General features: G+C 64.5%; 1 protein-coding gene and 1 long non-coding RNA gene across 8 annotated transcripts; one reads left to right on the forward strand and one right to left on the reverse strand.

Moving 5' to 3' along the window:
* Nucleotides 1–3,797: 3,797 nt before the first annotated feature.
* LOC308524827 lies at nucleotides 3,798–16,827 on the reverse strand. Of its 2 annotated transcripts, XR_013996431.1 has the most exons (4): nucleotides 16,270–16,827; nucleotides 15,429–15,556; nucleotides 15,035–15,193; nucleotides 3,798–4,114 (listed from the first exon to the last, which is right to left on the reverse strand). It is a non-coding gene; the product is annotated as an uncharacterized lncRNA (long non-coding RNA). The 2 variants fall into 2 exon arrangements; XR_013996430.1 differs by lacking the exon at nucleotides 15,429–15,556.
* A 209-nt stretch (nucleotides 16,828–17,036) lies between these two features.
* MRPL23 (mitochondrial ribosomal protein L23) lies at nucleotides 17,037–23,740 on the forward strand. 6 transcript variants are annotated; one of them, XM_081099403.1, is made up of 5 exons: nucleotides 17,037–17,095; nucleotides 19,063–19,185; nucleotides 20,032–20,114; nucleotides 20,577–20,650; nucleotides 23,524–23,740. In XM_081099403.1, exons 1-5 carry the CDS (start codon nucleotides 17,079–17,081, stop codon nucleotides 23,683–23,685), a joined length of 459 nt encoding a protein of 152 aa, XP_080955529.1. In that variant the 5' UTR covers nucleotides 17,037–17,078; the 3' UTR covers nucleotides 23,686–23,740. The 6 variants fall into 6 exon arrangements, with proteins under 6 accessions (XP_080955529.1, XP_080955531.1, XP_080955530.1 ...); XM_081099405.1 differs by lacking the exon at nucleotides 17,037–17,095 and adding an exon at nucleotides 17,323–17,364; XM_081099404.1 differs by lacking the exon at nucleotides 17,037–17,095 and adding an exon at nucleotides 17,672–17,769.
* Nucleotides 23,741–27,384: the final 3,644 nt, after the last annotated feature.

Raw genomic sequence — 27,384 nt, forward strand, 5'->3', positions numbered from 1 at the left:
CTCTGAGGCTGGTTTGGTGGGCTCTGAGGCTGGTTTGGGGGGCTCTGAGGTGGTTTGGGGGACTCTGAGGTGGCCTGGGGGGCTCTGAGGCTGGTTTGGGGGGCTCTGAGGCTGGTTTGGGGGGCTCTGAGGATGGTTTGGGGGGCTCTGAGGTGGCCTGGGGGGCTCTGAGGCTGGTTTGGGGGGCTCTGAGGCTGGTTTGGTGGGCTCTGAGGATGGTTTGGGGGCTCTGAGGATGGTTTGGAGGGCTCTGAGGCTGGTTTGGGGGGCTCTGAGGCTGGTTTGGGGGGCTCTGAGGCTGGTTTGGGGGGCTCTGAGGATGGTTTGGGGGACTCTGAGGATGGTTTGGAGGGCTCTGAGGCTGGTTTGGGGGGCTCTGAGGATGGTTTGGGGGGCTCTGAGGATGGTTTGGGGGCTCTGAGGATGGTTTGGAGGGCTCTGAGGCTGGTTTGGGGGGCTCTGAGGCAGTTTGGGGGGCTCTGAGGTGGTTTGGGGGACTCTGAGGATGGTTTGGGGGCTCTGAGGTGGTGTGGGGTACTCTGAGGTGGTTTGGGGGCTCTGAGGTGGTTTGGGGGCACTGAGGCTGGTTTGGGGGCTCTGAGGCCAGTTTGGGGGGCTCTGAGGTGGTTTGGGGGACTCTAAGGCCGGTTTGGGGGGCTCTAAGGCAGTTTGGGGGGCTCTGAGGCTGGTTTGGGGGCAATAAGGCAGTTTGGGGGGCTCTGAGGTGGTTTGGGGGATTCTGAGGCAGTTTGGGGTGCATGAGGTGGTTTGGGGGGCTCTAAGGCCGGTTTGGGGGGCTCTAAGGCAGTTTGGGGGCTCTGAGGATGGTTTGGGGGGCATGAGGTGGTGTGGGGGACTCTGAGGCTGGTTTGGGGGGCATGAGGTGGTTTGGGGGGCTCTAAGGCAGTTTGGGGGGCTCTGAGGATGGTTTGGGGGGCTCTGAGGATGGTTTGGGGGGCTCTGAGGTGGTGTGGGGGACTCTGAGGCTGGTTTGGGGGGCATGAGGTGGTTTGGGGGGCTCTAAGGCAGTTTGGGGGGCTCTGAGGATGGTTTGGGGGGCTCTGAGGTGGTGTGGGGGACTCTGAGGCTGGTTTGGGGGGCATGAGGTGGTTTGGGGGGCTCTAAGGCAGTTTGGGGGGCTCTGAGGCTGGTTTGGGGGGCATGAGGTGGTTTGGGGGGCTCTAAGGCAGTTTGGGGGGCTCTGAGGATGGTTTGGGGGGCTCTGAGGATGGTTTGGGGGGCTCTGAGGTGGTGTGGGGGACTCTGAGGCTGGTTTGGGGGGCATGAGGTGGTTTGGGGGGCTCTAAGGCAGTTTGGGGGGCTCTGAGGATGGTTTGGGGGGCATGAGGTGGTTTGGGGGGCTCTAAGGCAGTTTGGGGGGCTCTGAGGATGGTTTGGGGGCTCTGAGGCCGGTTTGGGGGCTCTGAGGCCGGTTTAGAGCAGCTCTATACCGGTTTGGGGCGGCTGTGTTGGCCGTTGGAGGGGTTCTGGGAGGAGGGGCCCGGCACACAGTGGGAGACTTTACAGAAATGCGGGGGCTGAGGGAGCTGGGGGCCGGGTGGGGGGCGCAGCCGGAGGAAAGCAGCGGAAAGGCACGTTTCGGGGAGAGCGGCCGGCAGACAGACGGCTCTTTCTATGTTATAAGAGAACACAGTGCGCACTGTGTAATAAATTTGAAAATCCTGACCCAACGGAATTATGGAAAATATAAATCAGAGAAATTGGATCAAGACGCACAGCCTTGCACAGCCAGGCATTCACGGAACGGCCTCCAGGAAGGCCCTGCGCGGGGGGCGGGGGGCCAGGACCCCACCACCAAGGCGCACCCCAGAGAGCACGGGCGCACGTGGAGCACCCCAACACAGGCCCCCTCCCCACACGGCCTCCTGCATGCGGACGCCCCCACACAACTCACACCCGTCGGCACACTCAGACCCCGTCCCCCACCCGGCCCCTCCCCACACACGGGGCTACGTGCCCCGGTGCAAACGCACGACGTGACCGGCACGCGCGGTCGCAGCGAGGGAGACACACGGCGCTGTGCTACGTGCCAGGCCCCCGGCCTGTGCCATCACCAGGCCGTGCGCCCGGCTTGTGTGACAAGGCAATTGAGCAGCACCGTGCTGACAGCAGGCAGACGCTGCCCCCGGGGCACAGCGGCACCCAGGGGCGGAGGCGGCTGGCCAGGGCTCCGCGGGCTCAGGGTGATGTGGGCTTCGTGGGGAAGGGCAGAACCATGGGGGAGCGGCAGCTGGGAGCAGAGGGGGGCTGCAAAGCCACCTGGGAGTCCCTGCGAGTGGGGAGGCCCCGGGCCACGGGGGCCTGACCGCAGACGCTGACCGAGGGCCGTGCCTGGGAGCGTGTGCCGTGGAGACGAGGACGCGGAGGAAGCTGGGTCTCTAACAGGCGGGCCCCAGCCACGGTCCCCCCTCCGCAGCCCCTGCAGAACTGGGGGACGCTCATGGGGGGCAGGTGCTCAGAGACGCAAAACCACGGCCGGGTAGTTCCAGGGTCAAAGACGGACTCGAACGCAAAGTAGGAAGCACTTTTGACCCCAAGGACCAGACACGCTGGGGCCGCACGGCTGGGCAGGTGGGAAACACTGGGGCCTGGGGCTCATGGCAGGAAAGGGGAAAAGGGCCCCCGGTTTTAACAAGTTCGGCATCGACTGCAAAACATCAGACAATGAACCCAACACCTCAAGTTTAAAAAAAAACAACAGCAGGCAAATGATAAGGAAAAGGAGATAAAACAAAACAAAAAAAACGCACGAACCTCGCGGACAAGACCAACAACGTTAAAATGGGTTCTGCAAACGAGCTCACGCTGCAGTAACTAACCAGGAAGGGAAGGCGCGAGCGTGAGCATGACGAGGGGGCACCCCGAGGCACCGCAGGGCGAAGGGGGAGTCCCAGGGCGCCACACGCGGCTCCGGACAATCTCTGGCAAAACTAGATAAAATGGCCAGCTTCCCCGGGAAACGTGACCACGGCCCGACTCAGTGGAGGCGGAGAGGAGCCGGAACAGACTGGTTTCATTTTAAAGATGCTGAACCAGCAGTTAAATATCTCCCCGCCACAAAGCACTGAGAACTTTTTTAAAATCACGTCCTGACCGCGGGGTGCCTCTCGGACGCTGAGATAGCTTTGTATCAGCAAACGGACCCTGTGGCCATCCATGTAAGACACCGTCTAAAGGCCGGGGGCCGGGGGCGCGGGCGGGTGATGGGATAGAGCAGAACACAGCAAAGAAAATTCCCAGCCAAGCTCCTCGACCTCAGGAAGGCAGCTCCCAAAAACCTACGGAAAACCTCTCGGGGGGAAATGTTAGAAGATTCCCATTGAAATCAGGAGTGAGGCAGGACTGTCCGCTTCCCAGTTCCCACCTCACAGTCACTGTCGGGGAGGAACTTTACCCGCCCAGGTTCCCGGGACGCTCTCACCATCGCGTGGACACGGCTGCACGACTGGCCAGAGCAGTGGGAGGAGCACGAATCAGTGCCCACGGACAGGCAGGCACCTCTGGACAGCGCACCGTATGGCGGAGGCCACCCCGTGACCCGCCACGTGCCCCTGAAGATGAGAGGATATGGGGGGGCAGTTCTGGGGCAGGACATGGGGTCCCCAGGTGTGTGTCCAGCCCTCTCCTGAGCTCAGCGGCTGTGCACTCGGGCATCGGCCCTCCCTGGGCCCCGAGGGGGACCCTCCCAGGAGAGGTTTCCCTCCCAGACGTCAGTGTCCGCTCACCAAGGCCAACTTCACTTGGGGCTCAGAGTCTTTTTTTGTTAATATGTTTTTTTAAATACAGTTTTATTGATTTCAGAGAGGAAGGGAGAGATAGGAACATCCATGATGAGAGTCACGGATCAGCTGCCTCCTGCACGCCCCCCACTGGGGATCCAGCCCGCAACCCGGGCCTGTGCCCCGACTGGGAATCGAACCCTGACCTCCTGGTTCCTAGGTCGATGCTCAGCCCCTGAGCCACCCGGCCGGGCGAGAGTCTCGCAGAACTGCTGTTCTTCAGATTTATCCACTTCGAACAATCACTGCCCCTGAAGAGGCACCTTTCTGAGTGGCCAGCTCTGCTCGCCTTCACCCGGGTGTGGCAGCCGGAGCTGTGGAACAAGAAAAAAAAACTTAAAACGAAACCACTCGTAGGCAAGAAAAACACACTCTCCTCTGGGCCCCTAAGGTGGGGTCCCCAGGGACATGGGAACACCCCCACAGATTCAGGGGGGCGGGGGGGCCGGGCGCCTGCAGCAGAGATGGTGCTGGAGCAGCCGTGGGGTCGAGGATGAGAAAGTGAAGGCGCTGCCCCCATCCACGCCCCCCGCCCGCTCGACCCCTGGCCGTCTGAAGACCTACATCGGGCCTTCAGGAAAGAGATGGCAGGAGAATGCCCCAAGGCCCCGCTCACAGGGCCCCTCCCGGGACCAGACACAGAGCCCCAGCCCGCAGAACCGAGAGGAACCGACGCCAGGAGAACGCGGTGAGGGACCGAGAGCTTCTCTGGGTCAGAAGGCCCCGCAGCCACGTGGTGGGGGCGTCCGCACGGCCCCCAGGAGGGTTGGCCCCCGCGCCCGCAGGGGGAAGGTCAGGGGCCCGTTAGGAAAAAGGCCACCAAGCAATATTCCGGCCCAAAACCCGTGAAGACGCCGCCCGAAACGCCTGACCGCGGGCCCCTCGCCACGACAACGGGCCTGGGCTGTGCCTCGACAGTGCCCGGGGCCGGGAAGAGCCACACGCGCAAGAAAACCGTGGTGGCGGGGGCCGGCGCATGGCGCCGGGGTCAGGGGGCTGCGGGCTCCCAGCCGGGCCCATGTGGCTGCTGCCCCCACACAGGGACCCCCACACACGGTCCGAGCAGCTGCCACCCTCCTGCGTGCCGTGCTCCTCCGGGGCCTGCAGGGTTAAAACAAGGACCCGCAGCTCCCGCAGCCTCTGCCAAAATCTTGAAAGCAGGGCCCCGGGTGGTGAGCGAGCTGCTGGGACAGGGGAGCGTGCTATCCCTGACACACCATTTCTCAGCCTGACAGTGAGTTATGTGCGCCTGGATGTGAGGAGCACACGGCTCAGATGGATGGGCCCCTCGGGCGGGCGGGTGGGGTTCGCCCAAGCGGGCGTGGGACAGGGCTGGTCACGTCTTGTTCGTAGGGCTGGGGGCCCGGGGCTGGGGGTGCAGCAGTCCCTTCCTATTCTTTTTATTTTTTTCCCTTCCTATTCTCATCCTCCCTCCCAGAGCAGCTCGCGCCGCTCAGGGCAGTGAACCACCGGGAAAGGGCCTTTGCTGAGGGTCAGCCCTCGCTTCTGAGCACAAAACCTGCAGAAACGAGGGAAGGCGGTGGCCAGGCGCTTCCGCTATCTGCCTGTGCGGCCGACCGGCCGGCGCATTCCAGGCCGAGACAGGAACCCAGCAAGGACGCCTGCTTTTACCATTAGGGCTCAGGCCGGGGCTGGAAACCAGAGACAATGCCGGCGACGTGAAACGGAAATCAGACGAATAGGCCTGGGAGGAGGGGGCCCGCAGCCCTTCCCGCCCCAGCACCAGCGGAAGAGCTCTCAGAATGATGAGAGGCCGCAGGAAAGCCGCCAGACGCAGCACACATATTTCACGTCCATATCGCGGCCTGCCTTCCAGCCGGCCTGTGCGGAGATAAAGTGGGTAACACACTTCACTCCCAAACAAAAGCCGGCGGGGCCAGGCGCAGGGAGACACAGCATGGCCCTCCCCCTCCCAGGACCGGGGCTGCAGGAGGGACAGGACACCCGCTAATGAGAAACGTATAAACAAACGGGAGAGGAGGGAACGCACACATCCTGCTCTGGCAGGAAGTTTACGAGAATCGGCTCTTCCCGATCAATGTATAGAGCTGCCAGCTTCCCCAGCAGATTCTGATGAGATCTATCTGGGGCCAGGCTGGGGGGTGGGGGCGGGCGGATGAATGTCAGACGCCTGGGAAGGGAGAACGGGCAGGAAGCGCGAAGACCGAGGTGAAAACCAAGAGCGGATTCGATGTGAAGGGAATGGAGAGTGGATTCAAAGGCGGGTGCTGGGTGCCCGGCACCAGGGCCAGGCCGAGCTTCAGTGCCTTTGCCCGAGGTGGTGATGCCCTCACATCTGCATTTTCCAGGGGGGCCAACGGGGGCACAAGTGTGTGCCACAGGGACACGCAGCCAACGGGGGTGCAGAGTGGGTGCCACAGGGACACGCAGCCAACGGGGGTGCAGAGTGGGTGCCACACGGACACGCAGCCAACGGGGGTGCAGAGTGGGTGCCACAGGGACACGCAGCCAACGGGGGTGCAGAGTGGGTGCCACAGGGACACACAGCCAACGGGGGTGCAGAGTGGGTGCCACAGGGACACACAGCCAACGGGGGTGCAGAGTGGGTGCCACAGGGACACACAGCCAACGGGGGTGCAGAGTGGGTGCCACAGGGACACGCAGCCAACGGGGGCACAAGTGTGTGCCACAGGGACATGCAGCCAACGGGGGCACAAGTGTGTGCCACAGGGACATGCAGCCAACGGGGGCACAAGTGTGTGCCACAGGGACACACAGCCAACGGGGGTGCAGAGTGGGTGCCACAGGGACACGCAGCCAACGGGGGCACAAGTGTGTGCCACAGGGACATGCAGCCAACGGGGGCACAAGTGTGTGCCACAGGGACATGCAGCCAACGGGGGCACAAGTGTGTTCAACAGGGACACACAGCCAACGGGGGTACAGAGTGTGTGCCACAGGGACATGCAGCCAACGGGGGTACAGAGTGGGTGCCACAGGGACACGCAGCCAACGGGGGCACAAGTGTGTGCCACAGGGACATGCAGCCAACGGGGGCACAAGTGTGTTCAACAGGGACACACAGCCAACGGGGGTACAGAGTGTGTGCCACAGGGACACGCAGCCAACGGGGGTACAGAGTGGGTGCCACAGGGACACGCAGCCAACGGGGGTGCAGAGTGGGTGCCACAGGGACACACAGCCAACGGGGGTGCAGAGTGGGGGCCACAGGGACATGCAGCCAACGGGGGTACAGAGTGGGTGCCACAGGGACACACAGCCAACAGGGGTGCAGAGTGGGTGCCACAGGGACATGCAGCCAATGGGGGTGCAGAGTGGGTGCCACAGGGACACGCAGCCAACAGGGGTACAGAGTGTGTGCCACAGGGACATGCAGCCAACAGGGGTGCAGAGTGGGTGCCACAGGGACACGCAGCCAATGGGAGTGCAGAGTGGGTGCCACAGGGACACGCAGCCAACGGGGGTACAGAGTGGGTGCCACAGGGACACACAGCCAACGGGGGTGCAGAGTGGGTGCCACAGGGACACACAGCCAACGGGGGTGCAGAGTGGGTGCCACAGGGACACGCAGCCAACGGGGGTGCAGAGTGGGTGCCACAGGGACACGCAGCCAACGGGGGCACAAGTGTGTGCCACAGGGACATGCAGCCAACAGGAGTGCAGAGTGGGTGCCACAGGGACACGCAGCCAACGGGGGCACAAGTGTGTGCCACAGGGACATGCAGCCAACAGGGGTGCAGAGTGGGTGCCACAGGGACATGCAGCCAACGGGGGTGCAGAGTGGGTGCCACAGGGACACGCAGCCAACGGGGGTGCAGAGTGGGTGCCACAGGGACACGCAGCCAACAGGGGTGCAGAGTGGGTGCCACAGGGACACGCAGCCAACGGGGGTGCAGAGTGGGTGCCACAGGGACACGCAGCCAACGGGGGTGCAGAGTGGGTGCCACAGGGACACGCAGCCAACGGGGGTGCAGAGTGGGTGCCACAGGGACACGCAGCCAACGGGGGTGCAGAGTGGGTGCCACAGGGACACGCAGCCAACGGGGGTGCAGAGTGGGTGCCACAGGGACACGCAGCCAACGGGGGTGCAGAGTGGGTGCCACAGGGACACACAGCCAACGGGGGTACAGAGTGGGTGCCACAGGGACACGCAGCCAACGGGGGTACAGAGTGGGTGCCACAGGGACACGCAGCCAACGGGGGTACAGAGTGGGTGCCACAGGGACACGCAGCCAACGGGGGTGCAGAGTGGGTGCCACAGGGACACGCAGCCAACGGGGGTGCAGAGTGGGTGCCACAGGGACACGCAGCCAACGGGGGTGCAGAGTGGGTGCCACAGGGACACGCAGCCAACGGGGGCACAAGTGTGTGCCACAGGGACATGCAGCCAACGGGGGTGCAGAGTGGGTGCCACAGGGACACGCAGCCAACGGGGGTGCAGAGTGGGTGCCACAGGGACACGCAGCCAACGGGGGTGCAGAGTGGGTGCCACAGGGACACACAGCCAACGGGGGTACAGAGTGGGTGCCACAGGGACACGCAGCCAACGGGGGTACAGAGTGGGTGCCACAGGGACACGCAGCCAACGGGGGTACAGAGTGGGTGCCACAGGGACACGCAGCCAACGGGGGTGCAGAGTGGGTGCCACAGGGACACGCAGCCAACGGGGGTGCAGAGTGGGTGCCACAGGGACACGCAGCCAACGGGGGTGCAGAGTGGGTGCCACAGGGACACGCAGCCAACGGGGGCACAAGTGTGTGCCACAGGGACATGCAGCCAACAGGGGTGCAGAGTGGGTGCCACAGGGACACGCAGCCAACGGGGGCACAAGTGTGTGCCACAGGGACATGCAGCCAACAGGGGTGCAGAGTGGGTGCCACAGGGACATGCAGCCAACGGGGGTGCAGAGTGGGTGCCACAGGGACACGCAGCCAACGGGGGTGCAGAGTGGGTGCCACAGGGACACGCAGCCAACAGGGGTGCAGAGTGGGTGCCACAGGGACACGCAGCCAACGGGGGTGCAGAGTGGGTGCCACACGGACACGCAGCCAACGGGGGTGCAGAGTGGGTGCCACAGGGACACGCATCCAACGGGGGTGCAGAGTGGGTGCCACAGGGACACACAGCCAACGGGGGTGCAGAGTGGGTGCCACAGGGACACACAGCCAACGGGGGTGCAGAGTGGGTGCCACAGGGACACACAGCCAACGGGGGTGCAGAGTGGGTGCCACAGGGACACACAGCCAACGGGGGTGCAGAGTGGGTGCCACAGGGACACACAGCCAACGGGGGTACAGAGTGGGTGCCACAGGGACACGCAGCCAACGGGGGCACAAGTGTGTGCCACAGGGACATGCAGCCAACGGGGGCACAAGTGTGTGCCACAGGGACATGCAGCCAACGGGGGCACAAGTGTGTTCAACAGGGACACACAGCCAACGGGGGTACAGAGTGTGTGCCACAGGGACATGCAGCCAACGGGGGTACAGAGTGGGTGCCACAGGGACACGCAGCCAACGGGGGTGCAGAGTGGGTGCCACAGGGACACGCAGCCAACGGGGGTGCAGAGTGGGTGCCACAGGGACACGCAGCCAACGGGGGTGCAGAGTGGGTGCCACAGGGACACGCAGCCAACGGGGGTACAGAGTGGGTGCCACAGGGACACGCAGCCAACGGGGGTACAGAGTGGGTGCCACAGGGACACGCAGCCAACGGGGGTACAGAGTGGGTGCCACAGGGACACGCAGCCAACGGGGGTACAGAATGGGTGCCACACGGACACGCAGCCAACGGGGGTACAGAGTGGGTGCCACAGGGACACGCAGCCAACGGGGGTACAGAGTGGGTGCCACAGGGACACGCAGCCAACGGGGGTGCAGAGTGGCTGCCACAGGGACACGCAGCCAACGGGGGTGCAGAGTGGCTGCCACAGGGACACACAGCCACTACCCCGTGGACGCTGCCACCAGCCGGGGCTCACAACCCCAACACCTCTACTTTCGGAGGCTGCACAGCTTCTCCCTGGGCCAGTGTTCACCGGCATGATCACCCGGTACACAGGAATCTGGGGTGTCCTCACCAAGGACGGGGTGGTGGCGGGCTGGTTACCAAAGGCGGCTGAGGGCACCACATGTGTGTGCAGGACAAAGGCCAGGAGCGTGTCCCTCCCTCCGCAGCACATACCAGCACGTGCCGGGAGGGGAGAGAGTTCGACGTGGGAGGAGGCTGTCAGAAATGAAACCAGAGGAGAGAGGAGGCGGCAGATCGGCGTTCCGAGCTCACCGGCCGTGGAAGGCCACGGCGAGCTCCGTAAATTTCTCTGCTTAAAACGGTCCAGTTGCCGTACATCAAACAGTGTTCACTGCTGCCAGACGAGGTGGGGTCACGGGGGCACGTTCATCCTCCGGCCGAAACACCCCACCGAGCAGCTAGCAAGACAAACCGGTGAAAACCACACAGACCATTAGGCAGTGAGCAGCGAGGTCGCCGGGAGGCGGAGAAGGGTCGGGGCGCGTCCCACAGCTGCCCGGCTCGCTTCCTGGGGAGTGTTCAGGCCTGGGTGCAGGAAGGGGGCACGGAGGGGGAGCCCCACTGCACCCCTGAGCTGACGAGAGAGCACGGAGGTATAGGGAGACCAGACAGGAAAGCTCATCGGATGGAGGATCCGCGAGGAGAGAGCCGCGGGGGTCCTCAGGGCAGCAGAGCCCGACTGACCGGCCTGTGCTCAGAGGAAACTGGCCACGACTAGGGTCTAGCTGGCGCCTAGGGACACACTTTAAACGTGAAGACACAGCCTGGCCGGCCGGTGGGGCTCAGAGGGGAGCGTGGGCCTATGAACCAGGAGGTCAGGGTTCGAGTCCCGGTCAGGGCACAGGCCCGGGTTGCGGGCTCCATCCCCGGTGTGGGGCGCGCAGGAGGCAGCCGGTCCATGATTCTCTCTCCTCATGGACATTTCCTTCTCTCTCTCCCTCTCCTTTCCTCTCTGAAATCAATACAAATACATATATTTAAAGATTAAAAATAAATATGAAGACACACGGTCCCTTCAAAATATACGTGAAGCCGACAGTGGTGCTCTGAGAGGAGAAACAGGGCGCAGCTCCAGTGGGGCAGAGCCCCCCGCAATGGTTAACGGGACGTGCAGGCAGAAACCGAGCCAGGACAGAGGGGGCCTCGCGGCTGCCAGCCCGCCCGCCCGCCCACCGCCCGCGAGCCGATGGAACACTCCACCAAGCACATTCCTTCCCGTGCACACGGGACGCTCACGGATACAGACCGCGTTCTGGGCCATAAAACAAGACTTAATAAGTTGAGGAGGGTTCAAGTCCCACGGATTATGTTCTTGGACCATAAGGAATTAAATTATAAATCAATAACAGAAAGATCCTTGGAAAACGCTCAAGTATTTGGAATCGAAATAACACACTTCTAAATGATCCATGAGGGGAAGGAAAGCAAAGAGGGGCCTCAGGAAGAGCTCTCGCCAGAAGGAGTGCGGGCGGGGGAGTGCCACGGAGGCAGTGCCGGGGCCAAGTCCACCCGCCAGCGCCGGCGGAGGGGGGAGAGAGGGGCCTCGGTCCCCGATCCCAGCTCCCTCCTTAAGGAACAGAGCGGGGAAACGCAAGTTAAAGCCTAAGAAAGCACCAGAAAGGCTATGATACGGATGAAGCGGGAAACATAAAAACAATAGAAAAATTTAAAGAAAATAAAGCCAAGCCCGGCCAGCATAGCTCAGGGGTTGAGTGTTGACCTATGAACCAGGGGGTCAGGGTTCGATTCCCGGTCGGGTCACATGCACGGGTGGCGGGCTCCATCCCCAGCGTGGGGCGTGCAGGAGGCAGCCGATCCATGATTGTCTCTCATCATGGATGTTTCTAGCTTTCTCTCCCTCTCCCTTCCTCTCTGAAATTAAAGAAAAAAACAACATATTTAAAAAATAAATACATAAAAATAAGACCAAAGCTTCACACGCTGACAGACACACACTGGCAACCCTCGAATCCATCTGATCAGAAGAGGGACAGGGAGAGAGCAGACAGTGCCGGCTCAGGAGCGAGGGGGCCATCGACCCGGGGGGGGGCAGGCATTAAGGAGCCATGAGGGCAGAGTGTGAGCAACCTTATGCCAGTCGGTTGGATGGGTGAGAAGGAATAGCCACATTTCGTAAAAAACACCATCTAAGAAAGCTCACTCAGAAAGCAAGGGAGAACCTGAGCACACCCGTAGCTACCAAAGACTCGGTCGTGCAGGGAAAAACTTCCCACAGAAAAGGCAGCAGCCCTGGCTGGTGCTCAGTGGTTAGCGCGCCTGCCCGAGCACCGAAGGCTCTTGGGTTCGATTCCCGGTCAAGGGCACAGACCTGGGTTGTAGGTTCGGTCCCCAGCCCCAGCCAGGGCATGTGCAGGAGGCAACCAGTCCATGTGCCTCCCTTCACGGGGATGTTTCTCTCTCTCTCTCTCTCTCTCTCTCTCTCTCTCTTTCTCCCTCTCCCTCCCTTCCAATAGAAAAAATATCCTCAGATAAGGATTAAAAAACAAAAAACAACAACAAAAGAAACTTCCCCACAAAGAAAACTCCAGGCCTCGACGGCTTCATGGGTGGATCCTACCCACCATGTAAAGGAGGAGGAGGGGCAATGGTAGCAATTACAGACTCTTCCCAGCACCGGGAGCGAGGGACCCCCTTACAGCTCATTCTGTGGGGCCGGCATCACCCGGACTCCAGCACCACGGGCAGGATGAGAGAAGGAAGCTGCAGACCAGCCACCCTCAGATGCCTGGGCGCACACATTCCAAACACAACGCTAGCCAAGGGGGCCCAGCAGTGGCTGAGCGGGAGGCCCGTCGGGACCAAGCGTGGCTTATCCCAGGGACGCAGGGCTGGTCTGACACTCAGACCATCCGGGCAACTCACCACGTTCACAAACTGAAAACGGAAAAAGCCCGTATGATCAGCTCGAGACGCGAAGAGCATTTGACAAAATTCAACACGCGTTCCTAAGTCACACACACACACACACACACACACACACACACACACGAAAAGGCTCTCACGAATGAGGAGCTCCTCGCTCTAACACGTCCCCCGCCCCCCCCCCGCCCCCCCGCCCCGGGGAAAGCGTGGCAGTGCTCTCGCTGCGAACAGGGCCAGGGCGAGGGAGTCCACCGGGCACCCACGGGAGGGGCTCGCTACCGCAACGAGACAGGAAAAGACGGTGCGGGTGGGAGTGACGGACAACCCGCACGGCCAACATGACGGGGCCTCCGGGAAGAGGGACGAGGACCAGAGTGAGCTCGGCAAGGTCTCTGCACACACGCTGGTCTCGGGGTGTTTCTACCAGATGGGCCTGAGCAATGGGGCGGTGACCTTTCAAAACAAAACCACTTCCCAACAGTGTCCCCCCAAGAGGGATGCCTGGCAAAAGGGTATAAGGAGCTGCGCTTGGATTCACAGAAAACATTGGCGAGAGAGAGAGGGGGCGACAGACTCGTGGATGGGGAGGGTCAGTCAAGACGGCGGGGACGTCGGCTGTCCCCCCCCTTAGTCTCTAGGTTCAGTGCAACCCCAGTCAGAGTCCCAGCCGCGTTCCACGACCGAGTCCACCATTCCCGTGAACGTGCGGGGGACCCAGGGCCGTCCAAACCACCCCGAGAAAGAAGAACGAAGTTGAGCCCGCGTCCTAAGAACCAGCACAGGATGAGGGTTACCGAGAAGAGGCTGGTCCCGGAGAGCGGAGGATAAAATAAAGGCCCGGAGACACGCTCCCACCTCCGCAGGGATGACCCCTTGTCCGGGGCATCGTGCGGGACACGGGACGTCCACGGGCAACACTGGTGACAGCAACGACTTGGAATCAGACCTCACCCTCTCGCCAAACATGAACTCAAACTGGATCACAGGCCCACACACGAGGCGAGGACCGGACACGCGGGAGACCTCCTTGGAGCACGTGCCGGGCCCAGATCGCCCAGACGCCAGGCCGAAAGCACAGCCCCCCGGAAAAGCAAGCTGGTGCGTGACGAGGCCTCAAACATGTTTATCACTTGCTCTTTCAATGAAAATCTAAGAGAATGAAAATCTAAGAGAATTTCATCAAGAGAATGGAAATCTAAGGCACTGGGTGGAAGGAAATCTTTGCCAAGCAAACAGTTCACCAAGGCCTGACCCAGAAGATATAAAGTCCTCTCACAAAAAGGGGGAAACGAACAAGAATTGTACCAAAAAGCACAGACACTTAATAATGAGAAAACAAACAACCGGGCTTTTTTTAAAAAATGGGCCAAAGAGTAGAAGTGATACCTCATTAACAAGATAAAGGAACGGCAAGTGGCCCTGTGAAAACTGCAGGGTGGGGGGCCCCGGGTCACGGGGGGGGGGGGGGGGGGGGGGGGGGGAGCACGAACTAAGATCACAGGACGCCCCGCTCTCAGGACCCTGGCGCTTGCAAGCCCAGCACACCAGGGTCCGCGGGGGGTGGGGGGCCCCACCTCGCCAGCAGAAATGTGAAACGAATCAGTTGGCAATGTCTCTTTTTCTTAAAACAGTTAAACATAAACCTCCCATGTGATCTAAGTCATTCTCCTTCTAAGCATTTACCCATGAGAAAAGGAAATGTTTGTCCTTGTAAAGACTTTCACATGAATGTAAATACCGCTTTGTTTTTCATCGTCGAAAACTGGAAACAGCCCAAATGTCCATCAACAGGGAATGGATAAACAAGCTGTGGTGTGTCCATACCATGGCAGCCAGAGGAATGCGGCCCGACGCACGCAAGGCACAAATGAGTCCCACAATAGCTATGCCGGGGAAAGCAGCCAAACAAGAGAGCATATATACTGTACTTCCATTTATGGAAAACTCTATAGCGTGCAGGCTGACCAGGTCACGGGCGCTGGGGAGTGGGGGGGGAGGAAGGGTGGGGAGGGAAGGGAGAAGGGGTGGCAGAGGCCCTGGGGCCCTTCAGGGGTGAGGGACGTGCTCACCCTCAGGCTGTGGGGGAGAGGTGTGCGCGCTGGGGCTGTACGTACAGGGGACAACACTAGAGCTGGTTTGAACAATTAAAAGGCAAAGGACCAACTGAGCGAATGTGCTGAGCAAATACGACCAGAGGGTCACATCATGAACACAGTGAATGCACGTGGAAACCCACAGGGAACTCGGACACCCGGAGAGGTTTGCCAGGGCGGCCACAGCCAAGTGCCAGGGCGGCGTCTTAAACCAGAGACACTCACCGTCGGGTCCTGGCGGCTGGGGTGGGAGACCCGGCTGTCGCAGGGCTGGCTGCCGAGGCCTCTCCTGGGCCTGTGGCTGTGTCTCCATCCTGTGTCCCCACAGGGTCGTCCCCGTGTGTGTCTGTGTCCTCGTCTCCTCTTCGCAGAAGGACCCCAGACCTGTAAGATCAGGACCCACCGTGACCCCATTTCGGCTTAATCACTGCTTTAAAGATCCCAGCTCCACGTTCAGCCCCCTTCTGAGGTCCGGGGCCAGGACCTCAGCAATGAGCTTGGAGGACACCATTCAGCTCAGAGCATCTCCTCATTCGAGGGAAAACACGCACAAAACAGAGGACTAAACGAGTCACAGGTTCAGGAAAACAAAAAAGGGCCGACCCTCGTGAGCACATACGTGTCACCGTGAAGGAGGTGCCGGGCTCACTTCCGGGTCTCCACAGGCTGCTCCCGGGGAGGACCATCGGCCCGGGTGGGCCAGGCCCTCGGGGAAGCCAGGCAGGTGTCTTCGGCCGGGGCCTGGGTCTGGGCAGGGATGGCACACACTCCTCAGTCAGCATGGCCGCGACCTGGACCCATTGTACTTGCAGGTGACCCGGCTCTGGGGGTGTGGCCTGCTTGGAATGCCAAAGCCACTCTGGGGTGGTGCTGGGGAGGGGCCCCCCTGCCACCCTGGCCTGGGCTGCCCGGCCTTTGCCAGCCACTCACAGGGTCACCGGACATTCACTGCACCTTCAGACCAGAAGGGGACCACCTCGCCCCCGAGGGAGGCACGGAGACAAGACTGCCACCCACGGCACAGGGTCGCAGGACCGGGCCCTGCTGGCTGGCTTCCTGCCGGGGGCCCCCTGGGGCCAGAAACTCAGGGAGCCCCCCCATCAGGGGGCAGGTCTGGCGGCCAGAGCACCACCGGTGTTTATCAGGCTTTGCAGGCAGCCGGGCGCCTGCTTTCGCGGGCACCTCTCTCCTGGGGAAGCCGGCACGGAGGGGGCAGGAGGAAGTGAGGGCAGCTCCCCGGGGCGCCGCTGCCTCCGCGTGGGACCCAACTCTGTGCTCAGAAACGCCAGGCCTTGGGGGAGGCTCGGCTGACAGATCGTCAGAGAGGCAAGGGCTGAGTGTCGAGGGGTCCACACCGCAGCAGAGCCCCCAAACCCAGCACAGCGTCTCCCACCACCCCCGCCAGCCACCCACGACGCCGAACCCAATTTCCGGCCACATCTCCGCACGTAACATCTCACCTTCCAGCTGGAACAGGGCTCAGCCACACTTCGTAAACGGAGCGCGGCCTCCGGCCCTCCCCTCCCCCTGGCCCCCAGAGTGGGTTTCCTTTGTTAATCCTCACCCGAGGACATTTTTCCATTGATTTTTAGGGAGAGGGAGGGAGGGAGGGGGAGGGAAAGGCCGGGAGCCAAACCTGCCACCCAGGCCTGTGCCCTTGACCCGGAAATGAACCTGGGACCCTTCCGCCCGCAGGCCGAGTCGCTACCCACTGAGCCGAGCCGGCGCGGGCCACGTGGCTTTTCTGACTCGGTCCCCCCAGGAGGCCTGCTGTCCCCGCAGGCAGGCAGGCTGGGGCCCAGTCCCCCGACCCTGCCCCTGGGCCCGTCCTCACTGCGCCTTCATCCTGGGGAGCCCACTGGGGCCATTCCCATCAGCACGCACCCGGGGGGAGGCCTGCAGCCCCTCCCAGGCCGGGCCTCCCTGGGGCTCCCCTGCCCTCCCAGGAGCAGCCATCAGGCCCAGCGCCTGCCCCTCTCAGGCCGCATGCCCACCCACCTGGAGCTTGCTGGGCACCCCTGCCCTGCCCTCCCTGCCCTGCAGAGCGTGTCAGGCTGCGGGGTGCAGAGGGGGCCAGGCCCGCCTGGGGACAGGCGAGGGCGCGGCGGGGACCCCTGGCCGGCGGGGAGGGGCGGGGGCTCAGGTGCGGGAGCTCCGGGCTCCGGGCAGCCGTGCAGGGCGGGGCGCGCCCTCCGGACACCAGGGGGCGCTGTGCGGAGGCCACGGGGCCACGCGCGCGGCCTCTCTGCCCGCGGACCGGAAGCCGGCGATGGCGCGGAACGTGCTGTGAGTGGGGCGGCCCACGGGGGGGGCGGCCCACGGTGGGGGGGCGGCCCACGGTGGGGGGGCGGGAGGGGGTCACGGTCAAGGGGACGCGGGCCCAGGCCCGAGGGGAGGGGGCCGGCAGCGCGCATCCCCGATCGCGGCCCCTCCCCCGCCCTTGCCGCCCCCCAAGTGCACGCGGGGCGCCCCAGGCCCCGACCACGAGGGCCCCCGCCCGCCCGCGCGTGGACAGAGGCGCGACCGAGTGCAGCGCGCGCGGGAGGAGGGTGCGGGTGGGTCCGCGCGCCCCGGCCCGCTCTGCGCCCCCATCCCCCGCCCCGGCCCCGGCGCCAGCAGTCTCCGCGCGGGCGGGGGCGGTGCGGGCGGCGAGGGGCGGGAGGGCTGCTTTCCGGAGGCGCCTGGAGGCGCGGGGCCCGCGGAGGGGAGCTGCCAGCCGGGCCGGAGGCCGGGGACGTGCAGGCGGGAAGGGAAGGGGCCGGGCGGCCCCGCTGGCGCGCACGTGCTGCCTGGCTGGCGGGGCCCGGAGGGGAGGCCGGGGGCCGGGGGGGCCGGGCCGGGGGAGCGGGTGGGATGGGGATGAGTCACCGCGGGCCCGGGCGGGAGGGCCCTGGCGGGCAGCCAGCTCGTTGTTTGGAGCAGAGGAGAGTCAGGCGCTGCCTGAGCGATGGGAGGTCGAGGTGCTTGCGAAACGGGGGGGGGGGGGGGGGGGGCGGCAGGGGGCCCCCCGGGTGCTGGGCCTGCAGGAGGCTGGTCAGCGCAGGAGTTGCTCTGAGCTGGGGGACGGTCGGGCCTGGTGCTCAGCCTGGGGGGCCTCTACACCCCCAGCTCGGCGGCCCCCCTCCGGCCCTAGGCGGGGGTGGGGGTCTTGGAGAGAGTGGGAGGCCTGAGCCGGGGCCCCTGCACTCCCACGTGACCCGGGGGCCAGCCGCTGGCCCCTGCAGTGCTGCCATTGGTCACCACGAGGGGCCCACTGTCAGCCTGAGCTCCCGTGAGGAGTTCGGGGTACAACAAGCAGGCCCTGCACCCTCAGACCTGCCCCCTTCCCGCCCCTGCCGGTGCCCAACCCTGCACAAAGGCGACCTGGTCACACACACACACACACACACACACACACACACACACACACGTGGCTGATGAGGTGTCCTGGCCCGAGCCCTGCCCTGGGGGTGTCCCCCCACCGCTCCTGCCTCAGCCAGGCCCCCCTCAGGACACCCCACCAGGCCCTCTGACCCCCTGGCCTCCTCACGCCCCCAGACTTGGGAAGCAAGAGCCAGCGTGGAATTCGGCCCCACGGAGCCCCTTCCGGTGCTGGGTGCTGCAGATGGTCCCAGGGTGTGGGTGGAACCCTCGGGGAGACCCCCAGCACCCACCTTCCACCACACTCTGCCCCTGGGCTCCCAGCCCGCCCGTGTGGCCCGCAGCCCGGGTCCGTTTAGTGATGGCAGTGGGTCTCTGCCCACCCTGGGGGATTTCGGGGTGGAGGAGGCAGGGCGGGGAACTGAACACACCGTGTACCCCGAGCCCTGCGTCTTCACTCTTGTCCTGGAGGAGCTGGCGTCCTCCTCCCCAGGGGGTGTGCAAGGGACCCGTCCCCGCTGCGGGGTGAGCCTGTGCCCGTGAGCTGACTCCATCCCCCCTCACCCGGCGCACGGGCCTGCCTGCCGCTGGGCCCCCCCTGGGATGGCGACCGCCGTGCTGGGGCCGCCTGCCTGTTTGGGGGCTGGGGCCGCCTGCCTCTTTGGGGGCTGGGGCCTGTTCTCGGTGGCTCTTTGTTCCTTGAATCACTCGCTGGCGCTTTCTGCAGGTTGGCCTCAGAGGTCGGCAGCCCGCGTGCGGGAGTGAAGGGGGCCGTGGGGCAGTGGCCGGCAGAGAGCTGCCCCCGTTGCTTCCTGCCCCCGTTGGCCTGGTGGGCAGATGGGGGCCTGTGGGGCGTTCTGGGCCCCCGGTGGACACGCATCTCCCCCTCACAGGTACCCCCTGTACCAGCTGGGCAACCCGCAGCTCCGCGTCTTCCGCACCAACTTCTTCATTCAGCTGGTGCGGCCTGGCACAGCCCAGCCCGAGGACACGGTGCAGTTCCGGATCCCCATGGAGTGAGTCCGCAGGGACTGCGGGCGAGGCTTCCTGCCGCAGCCCCAGGGGGCTCTGCAAATGTTGACGGAGGCCTGCTGTGTGCAGGCCGAGCCCGGCCCCCTGCTCCTGGGGAAGCTGGGGCTAGCCCAAGGGGGCTTCCCTCCTGCCCCTCCCGCCGAATCGAGTCCCTGCTCTTCCCAAGAGGCTAGGCCTGGTCCCCAGAGCAGCTCCTCCAGGGGGCTCCTCTGGGCCTCCTGTCGCCACAGCTGCAGGGTACTGCTCGGAACGTCAGGGTGTGCCTGTCCCAGGGGTGGGCCCAGGCTTGGCTCGCGCTCCCTTGGGAGCTGGCAGGGGCAGGAGAGGCTGGGGCCCGAGTTTCAGATGCGCTCAAAGCGAAAAGGGAACGGGCCTCACCCACCAAGGACAGTCACTTTCTGCAAGGGCCGGTCAGGACCTCGAAGTGGGGTGGGAGCTGCAGACGGGGCCCTCCCAGGGCTGGACGCTGGGCCGGCTGGGCTCCCGGCAGCCAGGGGGCACCCGCAGACCGCCACTTCCCTCGGGAGCCTTCCCCTTAGCGAGGCCTCCAGGCCTCTCATGAGCGTGGGCCAGCGGGAGGGCGAGTGGGACGACCAGGGGCCTGGGGCCTGGTCCCTCCGTCACCCCCACGCTGACGTGGCAGCAGTGGGAGTGATGGGAGGGGCCCGTCGCTGGCCCTGGGGGGGTCCAGCCTAGCCACGGCCGTGGCTTCTCCCTGATGTGGCCGCAGAGGCCGTGCCCCCGTCCTCCCCGCCACCCGGTGACTGTCACCCCAACGGCCGGGCTGCTGTTCGCCAGCCCAGCTCACACGCCCTGTCCTTCTCCCCCAGGATGACCAGGGTGGACCTGAGGAACTACCTGGAGCGCATTTACAGCGTGCCCGTGGCCGCCGTGCGGACCAGGGTGCAGCATGGTGGGTGCCTGGCGGGGCTGCTCCCTGTCGCACGTATGGGATCACCCCCCGCCCCCCGTGCCACTGACCACCTCACCCTCGCGGCCACTCCGTGGGTCTAGCTCTTGGCACAGGGCACCGGGCTGACCTCCAGGGTCACACTTCTCACAGGCCCCTCGGAGCGCTGCTTCACCCCTTTGCCTGCCCCGTTCCTCCCCGGCCCCCTTCCTCCCCGGGGACCTGAAGGCCTTCGGTCTGAGGCGAGGAGCCGGCAGGAGCCGCTGTGCTGACCGAGAAGCGCTGTGCTGGGGGTTTTAGCAGAGAGGGGTCTGGCTCGCGCCCCCAGCACGGCCGCAGATTGCACGGCCGCCTTTGGGGTGTGCCCTGCCGCCCCCGTGCACCCAGTCTCTCCGGAAAGTGGGCGCCTGGAATAGTGGGATTTAAAGCTTCGTGCTCGCAGTCAGGGGTTTCTCCCCCCGGCAGGTTCCAACAGGAAGAGGGACCACAGGAACGTCAGGGTGAAGAAGCCGGACTACAAGGTGGCCTACGTGCAGCTGGTGAGTGCATGCCCGGCGGCGGCGGGGGCCCGGGGGGCGCCGTGACCGGCAGTGACCTCTCGGGGGGCGGGGGCCGCCGTGTTTGTGCAGCAGCCACTGCCCGGGGCCCAGGAAGGCCTTGAGGGGCAGGATCTCAAGGTCCACTGCCCTTTGCTCTAATCCACAACAAGATCCGTGAGGAGCTGGGGTTCAAAGCACAGCTAAGCTGGTGGGAGGGGCGGGCCGGGCACTTTGGAGCTTCTCGGGGGCCACCCTGTTGAGCCTTTGAACTTTGAACAGGCTGCGGGCAGAGCAGGCCCACCCAGGCCCCGGGGATTTGGGCTCTGACAGAAACCAGACCCCGCAGATCAGAGCCGCGGCCTCGGGGCCCTGCACGGGGACGGCTCCCAGGCGGGAGGGAGCCGGCCACGGGTGCCCGTCCCTGTGGGGGCCCCGGCCCAGAGCCCCACCTGGCACGTCGGGTGGTGGGCACCTGCACAGTCCCCGGGTTCCCCCTGTGGCTCCTGCCTGGCCAGGGGGTCCGGCCACTCAAGCCTCACTGACCGAGCCCAGGGCTGCAGACAGTCAAGCACTCAGTCCCGCGTCCCTCTCCCGCTCCCAGAGGTGGTTTCCCCCGACCCCAAGGCTGCGAGGGCCCGGGTCAGCCCTGCTCGCTGGGTCCGGGAGCTGCCCCTCGGTTTGGGGGGTGGGGGGCTCCAGTTGGCCGTTTCTGTGTCGGAGCTCCGCGTGGAGCCGCGGCGCCGGCCGCTAGATGGCAGTAGCGTTGTGGTGAAGCCGCCGCAGGCCCAGCTGCTGCGGGAGGCCCTTGGTGAGGGGACCCGTCCGCGTGGCAGCTTTTCTGAAAAACAGTCACAGCTGTTGTCCTGAACGGGGCCCCCGTAATTATTTGGCCTAATATTTGCCGTGCATAAAATCAGCCCGTGGGGTGGGGGGGCGCCGCTGGACTCATAAAGACGCCTGTGTCCTCCGTGTCGGCCCGGCCATCCGTCTTTGTCACGGCGGCGGGTGGACGGCCCATATGTCCACGTTCGCCACGAGGCCCTTCACGGGGAGCTATGGCTACAAGTGGCTTTTGAGTCATCCGGGCCCCGCATTCTTGCCCGGCCCCCACCCCCACCCCCACTCATGAAAACCGAACTGAGCACTTAGATCTGGGGTCTGCAGCTGCCGCGCCGACGCCTTTGTGAGCCCCAGGCAGCAGCACCGGCCGCCCAACTGGGGTCCCGGGGTCCCTGCCAGGCACAGCCCCTGGTGCTCCAAATGACATTTGTGCAGCCCCCAGCCCACCGCCAGGGCCTGCAGAGCTCGAGGGGGGGCCGTGCCCTCCGGAGGGGTTCCTCCTCGGTCCCGTCCCCCGCGGTGGGGACCCCGGCCGCAGCCGCCCATCCTCACCGGCCTGTCCCTTTGGGCCCCCTCGGGGCTGCTAAAAACAGAGCGGCTATGAAGCACACAGCGGGTCAATCGGGAAGACAAATCAAATCACCAGATTTACTTTGAGTCGGCTGCTGGGAAAAGCCGGTCCCACCGGGTGGGAGACCCGCATGTTTTCCTCCTCTGACAACCTGATAAGCATCTCTCTGGCCCCGAGTCCGGCTCCAGCGAGGGCCTCGGTGGCTGACCTGCCGCGGGGCCTGCTGTTGACACAGCGCGCAGGAATGAGTGGCCCGCTGGTGCTGCTGGTGCTGCTGGTGCTGCTGGTGCTGCGGGTGCTGCGGGTGCTGCGGGCCCTGCAGGCGCAGGTTTGCAGCCCCGCCTGGGCTGGTCCCCTCGCCTCGTGGCCTCCCCCTGCTCTCCTGTACTTTCCGCAGTCCGGCCGCCCTCTCCTCTCTGTGGGCTGGGGGGCTTGTGAAAGGGCCAGGGAATTCTCTGGAAAGGGGGCCGCTGTCGGCACCCACACACCGTCGCTGGTGAGAAACAGGATTCCTTTCACCCAGCCCCTGTCCTCTCCCAAGCTGTTGCAAGCTGCCATCTTTGTATTTATATTTAAAATGTCATTTTGGGTTTCCCCCACCTCAGAAAACCAGCAGAATCACCTCGATATATTAAACACACCCCCCTCCCCCCTCTGAGCCGTCAGCCTTGCATGTAAACTATTGCCCTTTGGTATTTTATAAAAGGAAAGAAAAGGTTTGAAACGTGCAAGATAACCCTCCTGCAGGCTGGCTCCCACCGCGCCCCGCGCCACGTGACCCGAATGCATGAGCCTCACGTTCTCGGGGGGCACAGGGCCGGGTCAGCCTGTCCTTGGCCGCCGCCCACAATCCAGATTTCTTTGCAAAACAAGGGTCTGCAAGAACCAAGCACGCTTTGCTGATTTCACTACTAGAATTTCCCAGATACGGTGCCCCCCACCCCGCCCCCCACTCCCTACCTGCCTGGGGTGCCCTCTTCTCCTGCCCTTGACTAGGGACTTGGGGGCTGGCTCACCGGCACTGAGCCTGGGGGTCCAGGTGGACTTGGGGGCTGTGCGTGAGATGGGAGAGCTGGGCCGAGCCCATGCAGGCTGCTGCCCTGTGCTTCCCTTCGTGTGTGGCTTGCGTTGGGTCGCAGGGCTCTGCCGGGGGGGGGGGGGTGTCCTCAGTGGGGTGAAGGCCGTTGGGGATTTTGGATGGAAACGGTTTCAGGCAACACCGCACACGGTGGAGCCCTGTTCGCCTGAGCCTCCCTCCAGCCCCACTCCCCCAGGCGGCTCGCAGACACCTAAAGAGACTGCAATGGGGAGAGTCACAGAGCCTCACTGTGGGTCAGACAGAAGCGGAGCCCCGCCGACCGAGTGGGCAGATGGGTGGGGAGGCGGGAAGGTCCTGTCCGCGTGGCCAGGACTCCCCGCCGCACAGGCGCCGGCCGGCTGCAGCCTCTCTCCCCCTCCGTAGGCACACGGACAGACCTTCACGTTCCCAGATCTCTTCCCTGAGAAGCCGAGCCCCAAAGACGGCTCCACGGAGGACGACCTCCAGGCGGTGATGGAGGAGCAGCGGCAGAGGCAGCGCCAGGACCCCCGGCGGGGCGGCGTCCCCCAGTGGTTCGGCCTGTGACGGCCGCGGGCGCAGGGCCTGCCGCCTGAGTGAATAAAAGCGCCTGTGCACCAAGCACCCTGGCTGGTCCCTCTGTTCCACAGGGCCTCCCGCTGGTCCCGGGCACCCCACTCCCGGCCTTGCGCACAGCAGCCCACAGTCACACGGCTAGTTGGCCCCACGGCACAGGGGCGAGGTCTGGACCCCCGTGCAGTGTGGGAGTGAGGTGCCCCTGGAAGAGCACCCAGAAACTAACTCTGAGCGTCCACACTGAGGAGCTGGCGTCTGGCGGGTGTGCGGAGGGGTTCCCTGCGGCAGGGGCAGGGGCTCCAGTTCTGCAGGGTGGGGGGTTCCAGTGGGCAGGGGCTGCGAGGGGCCCGGTGTGTAGGAGACAACACCCAGAGCCGGGCCATGGAGCCGGCGCCAGAGGCAGACACAGCACCGGGTCTGGGAAGGGTGCTCGGCCCAGCGCCCCAGAGAGGAAGGGAGCGTGGTCAGGGGTGGCCCGTCCCTGGGGGGACGAGTCGGGAGGGGAGAACCCTGCAGACCCGCCGCCCATGGTTGTGTGTCCAGGGCCCCAGTGGCTCTTGCCTGGGAGCCAGGACGGGGGAGGGTGCGGGGGGGTCACGTCTGCGTGCAGGGGGGGTGCTGCGGGGTCGGGCCGCGAGCTGGGCGGTGAGAGAATGGGCTATGATGCCATCTGGCCGCGTGCGGTCTGCGCCCCACTCTTCCCCTGCGGGGGCTCCAGGGGAGACAGAAGTGGGGAGCTGGCTTGGCCACCCCCTCCACCAGTGGGTTCGCCCCCGCCTCTCCCCCACCCCCTACAACAAGCCTGCAGGGTGAAGGTCCGGGCAAACTCTGCCTTCAGTGTTGATTTAAAGTGACGGGAGGGTCCGGAAGTGAACCGGAGACCAGGCAACGGTGTTTACCTTAGAGAAATAATTCATGGGGCCCCAGGACCCCAACTCAAGGCTGGGAGGGGAATCTCATTCCTCACCGCTGCCTTCCAGCCCAGCCGCCCCCACAGGCTCCTCCCTGAGCCTTGGCATGCAGGCCCTCCCTGCTGCCTGGGGAGGAGGCCCCCCAACCTCAGGGTCCTCTGGCGCCCCAGGCCAGCAGGGTCCCTATGGGAATGGGGGGTTGGGGGGGGTGAGGCAGGGAATCCAGGAAATGGGCCTTCAGCTGGGGGCCTGCTGGGCTGCACCCCAGGCAGGGAGCTGAAAGCTGCCCCCTCCGCACTCAGACCCTCCCTGGGGAGGGAGGTCACCTCTGCCTGGAGACCGTGGGCCCCTGCTTCTCTGTGACTCATTCTTCCCTTTTCTTTCGTAGCTGGCCTCCCCCCTGTGCCCCCTGCATGGGGACCAGAGGAGGCCTCCCCACCAGACCCCCATGTGGCCCACAGGCCCGTCTGCTCCTTCAGAGGGCCCAGTCCTGCTGGAAGTCCTAGCAGGGACCCGACCCAGTGGGCCCGGCTGCCCTCCCCGTGAAAGCCTCCAGCTGGGGGCTGGGGGCTGGGTGGGCAGCTCCTGGGGGAGAGGAAACGGCTGAGGCAGAGCGGAGCCTGCAGCCCGCTGCCCAGGCCCCGTGATGTCAAGGCAGAGCGGAGCCCGCAGCCCAGCCCGCAGCGCTGCCCAGGCCCCGTGATGTCTGTTGTCAGCATCTGGGTGGTGCTTACGTGGTGGGAGGGAGGGAGACCCGGGCTGCAGGGACAGGGGGCTGTGGGGACTGGGGCCAGCGCCTCCCGCCCTGGGGGTGCCCTGGGCCCACTCCTCACTCCTCAGTCTGTGATGACTGAGCTGCCGCATCCAGACCCCCACTGCCCCAGGCAGGCCCAGCTGCCCAGGCCTCTCGGAGCAGGAAACCCACTGGCCAGTGTCTCCTCGGCCTCTGGTTCTCCTTCCAAGGCCAGCAGAGTCCTCCCTGGGCCACTTCACGTTGTGACCCCAGGCTCAGCTGAGCCCCCTAAGTGACTCCCTGCAGGGGCTGCCCCCACCCGCCCGGCCGGCCCCTCTGCCGAGAAGGAGCCTCAAGTCCCCTGTGAGGGTGTCCGCCCGTCTTCTGGCCTCCGCTCCCCACTGCCCTCCTCCCTCAGGCCCAGCCTCAAGCAGGGACCCTGGTCAGCTCCCCTCACCCCCCCACCCCCGGCAGGTCCTAAAACAGCAGAAGCTGGATAAATCAGGCCCCTTGGGAGTGAGCGTGTCTGGGCTCCCTTCCCCCTCCCACCGTCCAATGCGATTGGCGATTGTCGTGAGTGAATGGAGGGCGAGTGGTCACCAGGGCAGCTCCCCCAGCAGAGGTGGGGTTGGGAGTGGGGTCTGGCCTGGGCGGGAGGTCCGGACAGACAGGCAGCGAGGTGCTGGGGGGTGCTGGCACCTCTGCCACCGTCACCGTCATCACCCTCGCGAGCTGGGGGCCGGCTCCTGCCTGGCTGGTGCGAGGCTGTGGCCGCCGTCACACCCATCACAGGCAGGAAGGGCAGGCGTGGACATTCGTGTATCTTTTTTTTATATATATATATATATATATATTTTATTGATTTTTTACAGAGAGGAAGGGAGAGAGATAGAGAGTTAGAAACATCGATGAGAGAGAATCATCGATCAGCTGCCTCCTGCACATCTCCTACTGGGGATATGCCCGCAACCCAGGTACATGCCCCCGACCGGAATCGAACCCGGGACTTCCCAGTCCGCAGGCCGACGCTCTATCCACTGAGCCACGCCGGTTTTGGCTCGTGTATCTTTTTTAAAAATATTTTTATTGACTTCAGAGAGGAAGGGAGAGGGAGAGAGAGAGAAGCATCCGTGATGAGAGAGAATCACCCATTGGCTGCCTTTGCAGGCCCCACACGGGATCAAGCCCACAACCTGGGCCTGTGCCCTGACCGGGAATCGAAACCTGACCTCCTGGTTCACAGGTCAATGCTCAACCACTGAGCCACGCTGGCCGGGCTGTTTGCGTCTATTTTCAGCGGCTTTACTGAGATAGAGCCGCCAGAGCCTGCAGTCCCGCGCCTTCGATCGATGGATGCCTGAGTCAGGTGACTGTCCCCTTGGTCCGTTTCAGAACATTCCCACGCTGCCCCGGCAACACCCCTGCTCCTGCCCCTGCCCAGCCCACCCGGCCCGTCGCGACCTCTGCCACCGTGTGGATTCAGGAGGTTCTGGGAACACGGGTCACACGTGTGGCCTTGGGTGACCGGCTTCTCTCACTGCGCGGTGCCCTCCGGGCCCATCGCTTCGGGCTGAGGGATTTTCTGTGGGGTGTGCACACGTTCGAGGGCCGTGTCCGCATGGGCGTGGACCACTTCCACCCCACAGGCCACGTCACCCGAAAGGTCTCTCCGGGGCTGGAGCCGCCTGCCCTCAGTGGAAGGGTCTTTCCAATCCCCCAAGTCCCCGAAGGCTGCGGGGAGGTGGGGTACGTCCTCGACAGTCCCCACTCCCGAGGGTGTCCCGAAGGGCCCATGTCCCTGAGCACCCACCTGGGTCAGGATTGGAGGGGGGCCTCCACCTGTGCGGCTGCCCTGCGTTTCTCCCCACTCCCCGGTGCCCCTCTAAGTCCTGCTCCCCAGGTCCTGCTCCCCTCAGAGGACACTCAGCTCTCACCCTCAGAAATCCTCCAGTGCCCGAGCGGGGTGGCCAGGCTCCTGCCACCAACTCGAGGTCCCTTTGGAGCAGAGAACCCCCCTCTGAGCTGTGCTGGGGCTCCCTCCATGCC

The sequence above is a fragment of the Myotis nattereri genome, assembly GCF_964212035.1.
Source record: "Myotis nattereri genome assembly, chromosome: 9".
Classification (NCBI taxonomy): Eukaryota; Metazoa; Chordata; class Mammalia; order Chiroptera; family Vespertilionidae; genus Myotis; species Myotis nattereri.

Excerpts from the sequence above, each read along its gene's own strand:
- MRPL23 (XM_081099401.1), top strand. The coding sequence starts at position 18,414 with ATGGTCCCAGGGTGTGGGTGGAACCCTCGGGGAGACCCCCAGCACCCA. Across the intron at positions 20,115-20,576 it reads GCGGACCAGGGTGCAGCATG|GTTCCAACAGGAAGAGGGAC; the intron begins GTGGGTGCCTGG and ends TCCCCCCGGCAG. Across the intron at positions 20,651-23,523 it reads AGGTGGCCTACGTGCAGCTG|GCACACGGACAGACCTTCAC; the intron begins GTGAGTGCATGC and ends CCCCCTCCGTAG.